Source organism: Homarus americanus, unplaced genomic scaffold, assembly GCF_018991925.1.
Source record: "Homarus americanus isolate GMGI-L3 unplaced genomic scaffold, GMGI_Hamer_2.0 scaffold54952, whole genome shotgun sequence".
NCBI classification, from domain to species: Eukaryota; Metazoa; Arthropoda; class Malacostraca; order Decapoda; family Nephropidae; genus Homarus; species Homarus americanus.
Window position 1 is genome coordinate 310597 of NW_024718049.1, and position 13175 is coordinate 323771.

A 13175-nucleotide genomic window follows, 5' to 3' on the forward strand; every position below is an offset into this window, starting at 1 on the left:
GTTGTGTTCCAATTCGGGCCACATCAATCATCATAGGTCGGCCTCAAGTTGTTATTGTTAGCCAACACTGATCTTCACTTTGAGCTCTTACTTGACAATAGCTGAATAATACAAATAAACACTGAAAGATAAATGTGATCAAGTAATAAATGACATCTATCCTCAGTTAATATTTAGTTTCGCTTTCCTCAGCACACCCTAACAGCGCCAGTATAGCGAGCATTCTTCTCCCCCTACGCCAGGCGATGTTGTGAGCGGTGTTACCCCACAATCATACTCCATTAACACCGAAAATTACCTCTATTCTCTAGCTGAAAGTGGAGGCTACCGTGTATAGATGCGTATGTTGTATTTCCATTTTCAGTGTATGAACAGCGGGTCCGCAGAATAACATCGTGTGCTGAATAAAAAGCTTTTGCACCCTGACAGAACGAATTTAGATTTTTCTGTATTTTATAAATTGGAATGTGTCTATAACTAAAACTTTTCTAAAATCAGCAGCTATGATATTTATATACTTCAGTAATAGAACCGCATGAAATTCCAATATTTCAGGAGCTTGCATTGACGCTAAGTTAAAATTCCACATTAATTATGGAAAACAAGGAAATTAGTGCGATATCACATGTTTTCTTGAAAACTAACATACGCTCCTCTTAACTGTTGTGTCTCTTACCATTTACACTTCTCTGTCAAGCAATATCAACAATAGCTTGATAATTATAAGGATAACGTCCGGATTTTGTACAGATCATTATGGTTTGGAGACCAGAAGGTATACGTGTATGCTAAGGCAATGAAAACAACAGACTTTTGACCTTGAGTACAGGGGAACCTTATCCGACGCACTGATCCTATAAACAATTACTCAAAATTATTCCTCTAAGATGTTTATTGATATTATGAAATGTGAAAGTTAGAAGTTAGTAAACAGAAGACTATCAGTGACGGACTAAAAAAATACATAATTTAATATTATATATAATCTTTCTCATGACAATTTACACCATCTTATAGTTGTGTCAAGTTATAGAAACACATATATTGGGAAACTATATATGTATCACCCCCTCCCTCCGTGCAAGAGGTGGAAATGGGAAAATTATTACCAGACCCAGAACTGGGCCCCAATTTTTATCACGAAACCCCGTGACTGGCTCGTTAGGTTAATTTGGGTAGTTTAGTTTAAGTCGGGGGTATGTAACCTAGCCTAGGTTAACTTGGGGCAGGTTAGCTTAGGGTGGGTTAGCTCAGTTTAGGGTAGGTAAGCTTAGGGTACCGGTAGGTTAACTTAGGACAGGCTAGTTTAGGTTAGAGTGAGATGAGTTAGATTGATTACGACAGGTTCCTGGTCCGGATCAGAATATGGGGATTAATGAGCCCCGGTAGAGACCTCAGGTGTGTTGGGCAGACAGTTATGTAAACGTCAATATCTGGTGTACGCTGGTGCTGGTCATTAACTTGCATTTGGTCATTTTACCAGGGATTTACTTTTTCATTAGAGCTTGTATTACTAAATGCCCTCCTGTCCTTTAAGCACCCACCAATAAACAAATACCAGATTCATAAATCATCCATCTACAAAGTACTATAATTCATCACTTCAATTATACAACATTTGCATTAATATAATAGAGAACAATATCTACTTTTTTGGCATAAGCTTGATTTGAGGGGTTATGTGGTAGAAATATTCACAGGTTCTTGTGGCGTATCGTTTAAACACAAACAACGATCACTACTGTAATTACTGTGGATTATTGGGAGTAGATACTGGCAACCACAGCAGTGTGTGTGGGGGAGGGGGATATAAGCTATTGTTTGTGTTCCATGGCTTTTTTTAATATATTTATCCCTCTTTCACTGGTACACACACACACACACATATATATATATATATATATATATATATATATATATATATATATATATATATATATATATATATATATATATATATATATATGATACTAGTGCCTCTTGTTATACAAACATTGCTTCATAACTGCGGGTAATATTCCAAAACTTAACGTTTAAACATGTAACTGATACCAAAATTTATTAACTGTGAGTTTGAAATGAATATCAAAACCAGAAATTTAAACTATCAACAATTTATGTCATACTTGTATTCAATTATAATAAATGAACTAGTATATTATAACTTTTACTTAAAAGGGAGAAAATAAACTCTTAAATGTAAAGTCAAAATCAGTATTCATTGGTAAAGTTGGATTTACCGCTGACCATTTTCTTTGCTTAATCCTCGAATTTCTTGCCTGACTCGTCCGTGTGAAAAGCTTCAAAACTCATAGGAAAGTTATATTGGAACTGATGAAGTTATTATAATTTAAGGCCGAGAGGTCCTGAGGGATTGACTTTTAGTGAACACTTTAATGTTAGATCGACAAATTGTCGTGGAATACACAAACAAATTGGTTGAACTCTACAGTATATGTCATTCGCACAGTTGTATCGATATATATGCACTAAATAATTTATTATTATTATTATTATTATTATTATTATTATTATTATTATTATTATTATTATTATTATTGCTCTTTTTGTTGTGTGTACGCAGATGAACATAATCTATTGTACCCGACACCTGAACCACTAACTTCTTTTACTCCATTTCTTAAAGAAAGAGTCGCATATCCTTCAATTATTGGGGAGATAATTACTGTATATCTTCTCTAATGAAAGCTGTGATTGTGAATTCCCTCCCTCTCTCCCTCCGTTTGTGCGGGAGACAGTCAATCACCTCTCCTCCATATATTCTTTATCTCTTCGGGCAATAACCATATCTCTCCATCTCCTAGGGAGATAATCGTGTCTCCTGTATCACATCGGGACTGTGACCTTCTTTCCCTCCATATGTGCGAGCGATAATCGTATCTCCTCCAGCGAAAAAATGATCGCCGTTTGATGTTCTTCTCTGGCGACCCGGCGAAGGTGAATGACACACGGCGACCCCCTTTGATGGTCGCCAGCTTCCCCAAGTCCGGGATATGAGCTCATGATTAATTTTGCTTGAGCACCTTTGCCTCTCCACCCGGGCTTCTTTAACCGGGCCCTGAGAACCCGGGGATCAAATTTAATATGCTTCTGGATGCGACTTAGCGACAGACATGAGACGTTTTGATCCCTCCAGCCATGCTAGAAGTATCTCCACTCAAAATATTAATACACTGGAACGATTTTTACTAACTAGGGGTTACTCTTACTTGCAAACGTGAAGGGATATTTATTTATCTTATAAATGAATAATGTGTGTGAGTTTTGGTGTAAAGTGACAAAAGATATGTCAATAATTCTCTTTTTTTATGAAGGGTGAATTTTCATGTGTACAGCGTTGGCCACCTGCTAGCTGAGCTGCCGGACGTACGAGCCTGTGATTCGTGTGGGACAGCAGGGAAGTGGCCGGCAGCTCACTAAGTTACTTAGTACCTTTTTTCGTAGTCTAAACCTGGAGTGAAAGCGCCCACTCTCTCCTTTATCCTGCCGGCTCTTTCTAAACTTGTTATCACAGTAAACACCGATATGAACCTACTCACACGATGTTTACCTTTAATTAATTATGTAAGTATGTTGATGGATTTTTCTGATTTTTTTTACTGAAGGAGAAATTAATGTACAAATATTTTTTATTTTTTTTTACAAAGAGTGATTTACCTGCTGATGTTACATAGTTGTGTTTTGTTCAAGATTCTCAATTTATCTACATGTTGTGAGATACTTGTTGATGCTGAAGGAGAAAAGGCGATAACATATCTATGTTCCTAAATACATCTTACCTGTCACTTTTCATCACAGCTCTTTCCTTCACCCTGTCCTTTCACACGTCAACCTCCCTATATATACTGTATCTTTACACACACACACAAACACAAACTACTACTACTACTACTACTACTACTACTTCTCTGTCACTCGGAATCGAATATGATGATCATCCAGCTATAATACAATGATGAAAGTTATTATGGATGTCATCTTTGTTAGTGAGTTCTGAGGTGACTCGAGAGGCCGAAACGGGACCGGCAGGGCCGTCCACAGATGTTGCACGTGTGGAGGGTTACATTTAGTGCGGGGTGCGTCAGCGTTTTCCGGCGCTTGTCTGCCTCAGTATGCAGTCGGGCTAATTCAAGGTCAATATAGAGAGGTCGGCCGGCGCGCAGGTGAGGTCCCAGGCGAATGGGAGTGATGACGTCAGATGATCCACTCTGCCTGCGTCTTCTTGTACTTGCCTAGTTGACCCCAATCTTACCCAGGCCACATTTGATTAAATTAATTAGGAATAATTTCTCGTTTCAGGATTTTACCTAAAGGATGGAAGCTTTATAACTAATTCCTCTATTCGGGAAATGATGACAGCAAGTGACATGCATTTAAATGTATGGGGGTCAGCAACGACAGCGGGTTAAATATGCAGTTCCATTGTTGTCAAAAACAAGCTTTAGCTCACTGAAATATCTTGGAGAAAGAGGACTTCATAAATCTGGTGGACGAAGGGTTTGACATTATGAATTCTTCCCATAAATTTGGTGAAAAGCAATCACTTAATGCATTTGGAATTAATTTATGTGGTCAAGTAAATGTTCTGCATAGAATGATTGAAGTAGTGACAACAATGTGAGTAAAAAAACGACTGTTGAAAGGCCTTAACAAGTTTCAGAAAGGGGTAATATTATCATCTCGGTCACTTGTTGTACAAAATGCTCCAGAAGTCTTTTAATCTTGAATTCATTCTAACTAGAAAACTAAATCAAGATTGTCTGGAGCATTTGTTTGGGTGCATAAGACAGATGCATGGAACCTATTACCATCCAAATGCTGTGAATTTTAAGTTCAGGCTCAAGACGTGGCACAACTAATGATAATTTTGACTGCTTGTCAAGAAATATGGTCTTTAACAGATATGTGATAAAGGTAAACCTTTCAATAACAGAGAGCTGGCAGTAGAACTCTATATAACTAATCAATGTTTCGAAGACTTGGATATTGGCAATGAAGTAGAAAAAAAGTTAAGTGATGAGTTTAATGAAAACCTAGGAGAGTGTATAAACCCTGACAAAAATGCAGGTAAAGCAATTGATTTAGTCATAGAAGAGGAAGCTTTTAGGTGCGTTGGTGGATATATTGTAAGAAGGTTTTGCGTGAAATACCCTCACTTAGGCCAGAAAGTCACTGAGTACACATCCATGGACATAAGAAATAAACAGAGGTGAGCTGTATGTTCCTTCTGACACTCTAACCATTATGAGAGACGTATTTAAGGCTGTACATGGGGACTGTCTTAAGGAGGGGAAGGACTGTTTCAAAACAATTGTGTCTGAGATAGAGAGTTGATGTACCCTAGGATGCTTTAGCCTTCTTTGACAAAATATCTGTGTTCTTTAAACTGAACAGTAGTATTAGGATAAATAAGAAAACAAGAAAGAATTGCAGAAGTGAAAATATATAAATGCTAATAAGAAAAACAGATTGGCCTTTGGTTACAGTTGATGTAACTCATATATGTTATTTATTTATAACCTATGTGTGTAAATGAAATATGAGTTATCATGATATATTTATTCCCCTTTTAGATGCATACACACTAATACAGAAACGTTTCAGAAGAGGCACTTATGAACTCAAGTGCACAGATAAATTGCATTGAAATAAGCGTAGGAATTTCAGGAAATTATTAAAAATATTCTTTCCACAATGAAGGGACGAAAGTTGCCAGACCCTTTATGATACCCATTTAGATAGCCTCTCTTACTATAGCTACATCTTTCTACTTCTTTCCTAGCTAAACCTCCCTATACCAGGATATAGGAAACGGGGTTATGATGATGATACTGTAAAGATAGACTAGTGGAGAGAGAGAGAGAGGGAGCGGGCCAGCCAGCTATAGTTCACTTGATGTCACTGCGCAAAGCGAGCGAAAACTAGACCGCTGACCATGGGCTAACTCGAAAGTATTGACACCTTCTCGTGTGGTGCTCTCCCAAACGTTACGATGTGGAGTGATCATCTCCCAAGTGAGAGGATTGATTTGTCCCTTTTCAAGTTTGTCTTAAGACTATACTTATACCTTTTCCATAGACTCCACGTTATTACGTTTACCGTTTGTTAGGTGACTGTTAAGTAGCAGCGTTGGCAGTCTGCTCTTATCCATACGGGTAATATGGCCAATCCAACATAGTTGTTCATGGAAAACGGTAACCTCGATGCTCCTACAGTTAGTGTCAGTGAGAATACTGGCATTTGTTCTCTTGTCTTCACAGCGAACTCGGGGGATGGAACGTAGACTACGTTGGTGAAAGCTTTCAAGAGCCTTGAGGTGCCTCCTGTATGTGACCCATGTCTCGCTGCCATATAACAGGGTGGGTAACACCACTGCGTGATATATGTGCAACTTTGTAGATAATTTCAGCTCCTTAAAGCTGAAGAAACGGGTACTGAGTTTGCCAAAGGCTTGAGATGCATATCTGATCCGATGTCGAATCTCTTCAAAGATGTCTACGGTGATGGACAGTTGGGAGCCAAGTTACTGAAAGTGGGTAACCTTAAAGAGGGTAGTGCCATTAAGCTGGATGGATGGTGGAGACATGGCTGAACCAGGGGCAGGCTGAAATAGAATCTGAGTCTTACCTACATCCACCTAATAGCCAAAGTATGCCGAAGCATCTGTAGGTGTTCAGGATCTCCTGTAGGTCGCGTTCAGTGTGAGCGACGAGTGTGAGGTCGTCTGTATACTAAAGTCAGTAATGGAAGCTGATGAAACCCTTGTTCCTGCCTAGAGTCGTTTTATATTGAAAAGTCCTTTCATCTGGTACCGGATGTCAACCCTGCCGGCTAAATTGGCACTGGCACTATTAAGGAAGGCTGCCAAGAAAATGGAAAAGAGAGTTGATGCCAGTACATATCCTTGTTTTACCCCCATATGGCTGGGGAAGAACTCAGACTGGGTGCCATTGTTCAGGACACTGCTGCTATTCATGCCATTATGGAGATTCCTCACAGTGGCGATGAATTTTGGTGGGCAGCCAGAGGGCTTCCCTGTTGACCGAGTAGTGGGCCTTGGAAAGGTCGATAAAGGCCATTTATAAGTCACGATGCTGTTCTCTGCACTTCTCCTGTATCTGGTGGACAGCAAATATCATGTCAGTGATGCCACGTGATGGTCCAAAGCGACATTGACATTCTTGGAGGAAGTTTTCCACCTCAGGAAGAAGTCTGCTTAGGAGGACTCAGGCGATAATCTTGGCAGATACGGACAGCAGCGAGATCCTGCAGTAGTTGCCACAGTCTGACCGGTTTCCCTTGGGGGATTTCCTCCTTTTCCCATAATTATATTCTCCAAGAAAGAATGGATAAGGGTGGTAAACAGAGGTCCTCCTGCTTTATACACCTCGGCTGGGATTCCATCAGGCCCTGAGGATTTGTTATTTTTCATCTGTTTGATGGTAGTAGCTACCTCATCCAGGGATGGAGGATCGCTGAGGTGGGTCAGCTCTGAGTCCTGAGGGACCTACTGGATAGTCAGAACATCCACATCGGTGTTTTGGTTGCCCAGCAAATAGTATTGCTCTTTCCAGTACTGAAGGATGCCTTCTTCGTCTTTAATTGACCCATGATTTGTTTTTGCGGAAATTAACAATTCATGCATCTTGTGTTGATCTGCAAGTTTTCGCCATTCACACAATTTAGTTTTCAACCATTCGTTCTTTAGATTGGTAGGTTCACGTTTGGCTCCACTTTCTTCTTGTGGAAGGTATCAGCTTTGATTCGAGACTGAGGGTTGATCTGCCAGTTAGTTAAAACGTGTTTATCATCGACGAGTACGTTGATTTCTGGGTCATTTTCATTAAACTGGATCTGATGTATTCTTTCGTTCTTGGCAAGGGTATCTCTGCAGGTTTTTGTCATGACAGTGTCGAGAATACCCCATTCTTCACTGTGATTTGGGTTGTTTGTCATCGGGGTGTTCATCAGCCCATGTTCGAGTCTCTCACTGAAAACAAGTGCTATGGCTGGATCCCCCAGAAGCTCAGTGTTAAAGCCTTCTTTGGAAGCTTGTTGCCTTTGCCGTTTTGGGGAAACGTGAAGTGAGTGTTTGGTTCTGAAGACCCGATGATCCGTGTTACAGTGATCTGAGCCACGCATGGTTCGGATGATGAGGACATCTCGGCGATCTCCTTCTCTGACAATGATGTAATCAATGAGCTACCAGTGTTTGGAACGTGGGTGTTACCACAAACCCTTGAACTTGTCGGCCTGCCTAAACAAGGTACTGGTGATAGTGAGGTTGTGTTCAGCATATTTGATGAGGAGGAGTAGGCCGTTGGGATTACACTTGCCTACTCTGTTTTTCCATGCGGTTCCCTGCCATATATTAGTATCTCTTCCAACTCAGGCAGTGAAGTCACCTCGAAACACAGCCTTATCGTCTCTGGGGATAGGGGTCAGCACTCTGTCAAGGTAGGTGTAAAAGGCCTCCTTGATGTCATCCTTTGCATCCAGTGTTGGGGCATACGTACTGATGAAGAAGGCATGACGTGAGTGATTCAGTGGGACTTAGAGCATCATGAGGCGCTCATAGATCCCAATAGGCCTTTCAGTTAGATTCTGTAGGACGAATTGGCGAATGGCAAAGCCAACTCCATAAATGCAGTTACTCTCTGAAGCAGGCTTATCCTTCCAGAAGAAGGTATAGTTGGGCCCCGTTCTGTAAGTCGACCCTTGTCTAGGAGCCGGTACTCACGAATGGCTGCTATATTGATGTTATACTTAGACAGCTCTTTTGCTACAACTTTCCATGCAGCGACCATAAGAGGTTGTGGTTTCGACAGCATTAGGCTGTCCTTACTTTGTGCGGTTGCCCAATCAGGTTGTTTTTTTAGGCAGGCTACGTTTAGGGCATCTTTTCAAGCCCCCTTCCCATGTGGAAAGGGTTGCCCTTTCGCCCAGACAGGACCGAATTTCACTGCTGCTTAGATCCCAGTGCATAAACGATTATCTTATCTATGCCGCCCATGTGCAGAATTGTGACTATAAACTCCCAGTAGTCATCTCCGCCTGTCCCCTTCGCCACTCGTCTGTCACGCTATGATTTTTTGTATGTATACGGTTATGATGATAATGAAAAGTAAGATGAGTTGGATGAAGGTTGCACATGAGTTGATTTATGTGGTGAGGCAGGAGGGCAGGCTGCAACCACACATCTTGGCTCTCCCTTTTTACGATCCAGTGTTACAGGTAGTTGCAGGTAGCTACCATGACTGGGGAGAGGGAGAGTTCCAATGGACTGCTGATAGCCCAGTTTGTTGCGTTTTGCCTTATTAGCCTGTCCATCTTGCATTGCTTTCATCCGCCGGTCTAGCCGTTGGGTTCCAATATAAGCATGTCTGCCTGATGTGGGGCTCCACATCAGATTTTTTATTCTGGGTTTACTCCTGCAGCCTTATGCCTACCAAGGTTAATCATCAAAGCAGTGCGTGGTAGACACCTGGGCGTGTTCACATGCCGGTGGGCCTATGCGCCGTCTCTCTTGGATGTTTTGGGCGTCGCTCCCGGCTCGCGTTCAAATTTGTTTTCACGCTGGGCTCGCTCTGGCTGCTTTATCTTGTAGTTGTACATTGATATTATTATTGTTGTCCCTCTAAGTTTCTTTCCTATTCTATCCTTTCTCCAAGAGTCCCTGCTGTTTGGTAACGACGTGAACCCTCCCACAGAGGGCTGCTGAGTTGAGACAGTAAGAGTGGCAACATTTTCTGTTAAGGATTCGTCTGTGCTTCATAACCTGTCGCTGTTTGGTGTTTGGGCTTGCCTAGGCCCCCGACAGGGGATTGTCTATTCACCCTATACCTAGACCTGTCTTTCCTCGCCGAGCAAGTGGACAGAAAGAGCGGCATAAATGAGGTTAGCTGAGGTGGACAGATTAGGTAGGATTTTGATGTATGTAACTGACCATGGCCAAAGTGAGAGTGAAGACCTCAGGAACCCCGACCCAGGGGTCTCGGATAGAGTTAAAAAGGCTATTAAGTGACCTAAGGGTGAGAATAAATTATAGTCTCTTGGAATTGAGAGACTGTTATATCATTCTCACAGAGACAGTTGATGATGTTGATAAGCTACTGAAGTCTGGTACCACGGACAAAATAAAAACCAACGGATACGAAGTCATGGTCCCACTGGAATACGGCGCCAAGCTCACCCTTGTATGCAAGAAGTTGAACAAAGATGTGGTAGAAAATAATGCAGAAGAATTAAGATATGAAATAGAAAAGCAATGTATTCCCATAATATAATCAAGGTTCGTTTGCGGACACAACGGATGCAAAAATAATGAAAGGGAACGGGCTCTACGCATCTCCTAAACACCAGATACAATACAAAAAGTATACACTCATCCAAGAATGTATGAAGTGCGACAAATACTATGGCCACATGACCAAGAACTGCCTCTGCAAAGGGTCATATGCTCTGATCAATACTTCTACAAAGACTGCCGTAGCACCACCAAAAAGCGTGTCGTCTCCAAAGGTGGCCACAGGACGTTTCTCTGCCACCTGCCTGGTAAGGAAACTAACCGAAGTAACCAAGCAAAAAGAAACCAGGGAAATTTCTAACATCATGAAAAAGACCACTCAGTCGACGATCGTGGCTTACTGCCAGACCCTAAAAGCCGCTTTGAAAGAAACTCAAGCAGACTCACAAAAACTCAGCAGTGTCAGCGAGACCATGGAAGTCCTGCAATCACAGATACGAACCATCAAGAATTCAATAAAGCAGGCCGTTACTGAGTGACTGGGCGCCAAGTGGGACGCAGTCGGGGAGAGCATCAGGAGCGTCTCCTCTCCACAGCTAGACGAGTCCAAAGCTACCACCATATACTTGTCTTACCTGCATGCCCATCACATGAACATGGCTCATCCAAGTTCATTCTCGAAACATCTTAGCGAGACAGTAACCAGGAACAACATTGCACCTGTTGAAATAAGCGACGACGTCCCTTTAAAAGAAATCCTGATGGCAGTAACCCACTCAACGACTTCATGATGACCTCAACTCACGCCAGAAATGGACCTCCTTCACTTAGGCCAAAAAAAAAAAAAACGTAGCCCCGACGTGGCCAGTCAGTACCCCTGGGATCACAGCTCCACCATCGACACCATAAATCTCCGTGACCCTAAGAAATGTACTCCCAGTGACGACAGCAGCCACCATCGGGCTGCATCTACAGACAATGGTTGCGGCCAGGTGATGGTGACTCACTCCACGCAGAAGTAAGACCCTCAAGCTGCAGCGTCAGTAGATAAGTTCGACATGCAGGCCCAGGACCTGAACATCTTCCTGTACACGGGTGACGAGAAGTTCGAGGGCCCGTCATTAGCTGGCAAGCAGATGTTCGAAGGTCCTGCTAAGAAGTTCCGGTCCCCTAGAAATGGCAGAAGCCGTGCAAACACTTCAAGCGACTCCCCAAACTACAGTCTCCGAAATGGCAGTCCAAGGAGACACGAGTCGCGGCGTCACACGCTTACAACAGACAGGAACAAACATGTATAAATTTTGTTAGTGGACTTAAAGTTAGCGGAACTAGATTTAGCGGAAGCTAATTGGTCCGCTAATTGTTTCCAAAGTCAGCGAAAACGCTAATCCGCTGACGAGAAAGTTAGCTTTGCTAATTAGCGGTTAGCGGATTAGTGGAACCGTGCCCACCACTGATCACTAGACACACGTTGCATGGTAGGTGGGGTCGGCCTTGGAGGAAGAGAGCACCTCGAGGGAGAGCTCCTTAAGGGATTCCCTCAAAACCTCGATCACTTTAGAAAGACTTGGACGGTGCTGTGGGTTGCGGCTGAGCATCTGGTTGCACAGGCGTTTAACCCCTGGCGGCCAGAGGTTATCAAAACAATTTTGGAAGTCGGAGATCATAACTCCGAGCGAGTAGATGTCACTTGCCGGGGTGCAGGGGAGACCCTTAAACAACTCCGGGACGTAATGGCTGTCGTTCGGATTGCTGTATAAGGTCAGGTGGCCACCTTCTACTCTTGATAATCCAAAGTCGATAAAGTGGGAGGTGTAGGACCCATCAGAGTTCTTCTCCAGCAAAATGTTATCCACTTTGATATCGTTATGGATGATTCCCCGGCTGTGTACCTCGGCTAGGCCTTCGGCGATGGGCAAAAATATGCTTATTGATTTAGTGGGAGAGAAAACGAATAGATTCTCGACCACCTCATCCAATGTCTGGCCCTGGCAGAGTGAGAAGATCAGGACTGGGTAATCGGTGCATGACCCCAGCAGGACGGGGGATCCACCTGCACCGTTTACCTACAAGTTATTATATTTTTCCCTGTTGAAGGTGTTGTTGACGTCATGGTGTACTCCGACTTTGGCGCAGGCTGGTCCGTTGAAGAATTCTCCCAAGAATACTCGAGCACTGGCCCCACCTCCCAAAAGTCGGGTCGTTTTGAAAATTTTATCAAAGTTAGCATATGCGAACTCGACGAGGTGTGATTCCTCCTGGTGGCTAGTCATCAGGTCAATCATCTTGTTTTGAAAGTTATTGTGATGAAGTTAATGAGGTAAACTTTTTTTGGGGGTAGAATTAGCGGGAAATGTAATTAAAGTAGGTTGGAATTTTCACATCTGATGAAACGTGACAAGAGGTTTACAAGAAAATAGTGGTTACGAGTGTAGTGTAGTTAGGATGTGGTTTTATTTGTCTGCTGTAGTGTTAATGTAGTTTTGTCTATCTGTTGTAGAGATGATGTTGTAGTTTTGTGTCTGTTGTAGTGATGATGTTGTAGTTTTGTGTTTGTTGTAGTGATAATGTTGTAGTTTTGCATCTGTTGTAGTGATGATGTTGCAGTTTTATGTATCTCTTGTAGTGATGATGTTATAGTTTTGTGTCTGTTGTAGTGATGATGTAGTTTTATGTATCTGTTGTAGTGACGATGTTATAATTTTATGTATGTCTTGTAGTGATGGTGTACGTTTATGTATCTGGTGCAGTGATGATGTAACTTTCGTAGTGATGATGGTCTTGTAGTTTTGATGTTGAAGTGATGATAGTGTTGTTTTATATGATGTTTTAGTGATGATGGTGTTGTAATGATGGTGGTGTTGTAACTGTAATGTCGAGGTAATGTTGCAGCAATGATTTTGTTGTG

The 13175-nt window shown here is 42.2% G+C and overlaps 1 protein-coding gene across 1 annotated transcript; it reads right to left on the reverse strand.

Moving 5' to 3' along the window:
- Nucleotides 1-11727: 11727 nt before the first annotated feature.
- LOC121859085 (probable serine/threonine-protein kinase DDB_G0271538) lies at nt 11728-12552 on the reverse strand. The gene is made up of 2 exons (XM_042355755.1): nt 12394-12552; nt 11728-12255 (listed from the first exon to the last, which is right to left on the reverse strand). Exons 1-2 carry the CDS (start codon nt 12550-12552, stop codon nt 11728-11730), a joined length of 687 nt encoding a protein of 228 aa, XP_042211689.1.
- Nucleotides 12553-13175: the final 623 nt, after the last annotated feature.

Excerpts from the sequence above, each read along its gene's own strand:
- LOC121859085 (XM_042355755.1), bottom strand. The coding sequence starts at position 12,552 with ATGATTGACCTGATGACTAGCCACCAGGAGGAATCACACCTCGTCGAG. Across the intron at positions 12,256-12,393 it reads ACGGACCAGCCTGCGCCAAA|GGCCAGACATTGGATGAGGT; the intron begins GTCGGAGTACAC and ends TCACTCTGCCAG.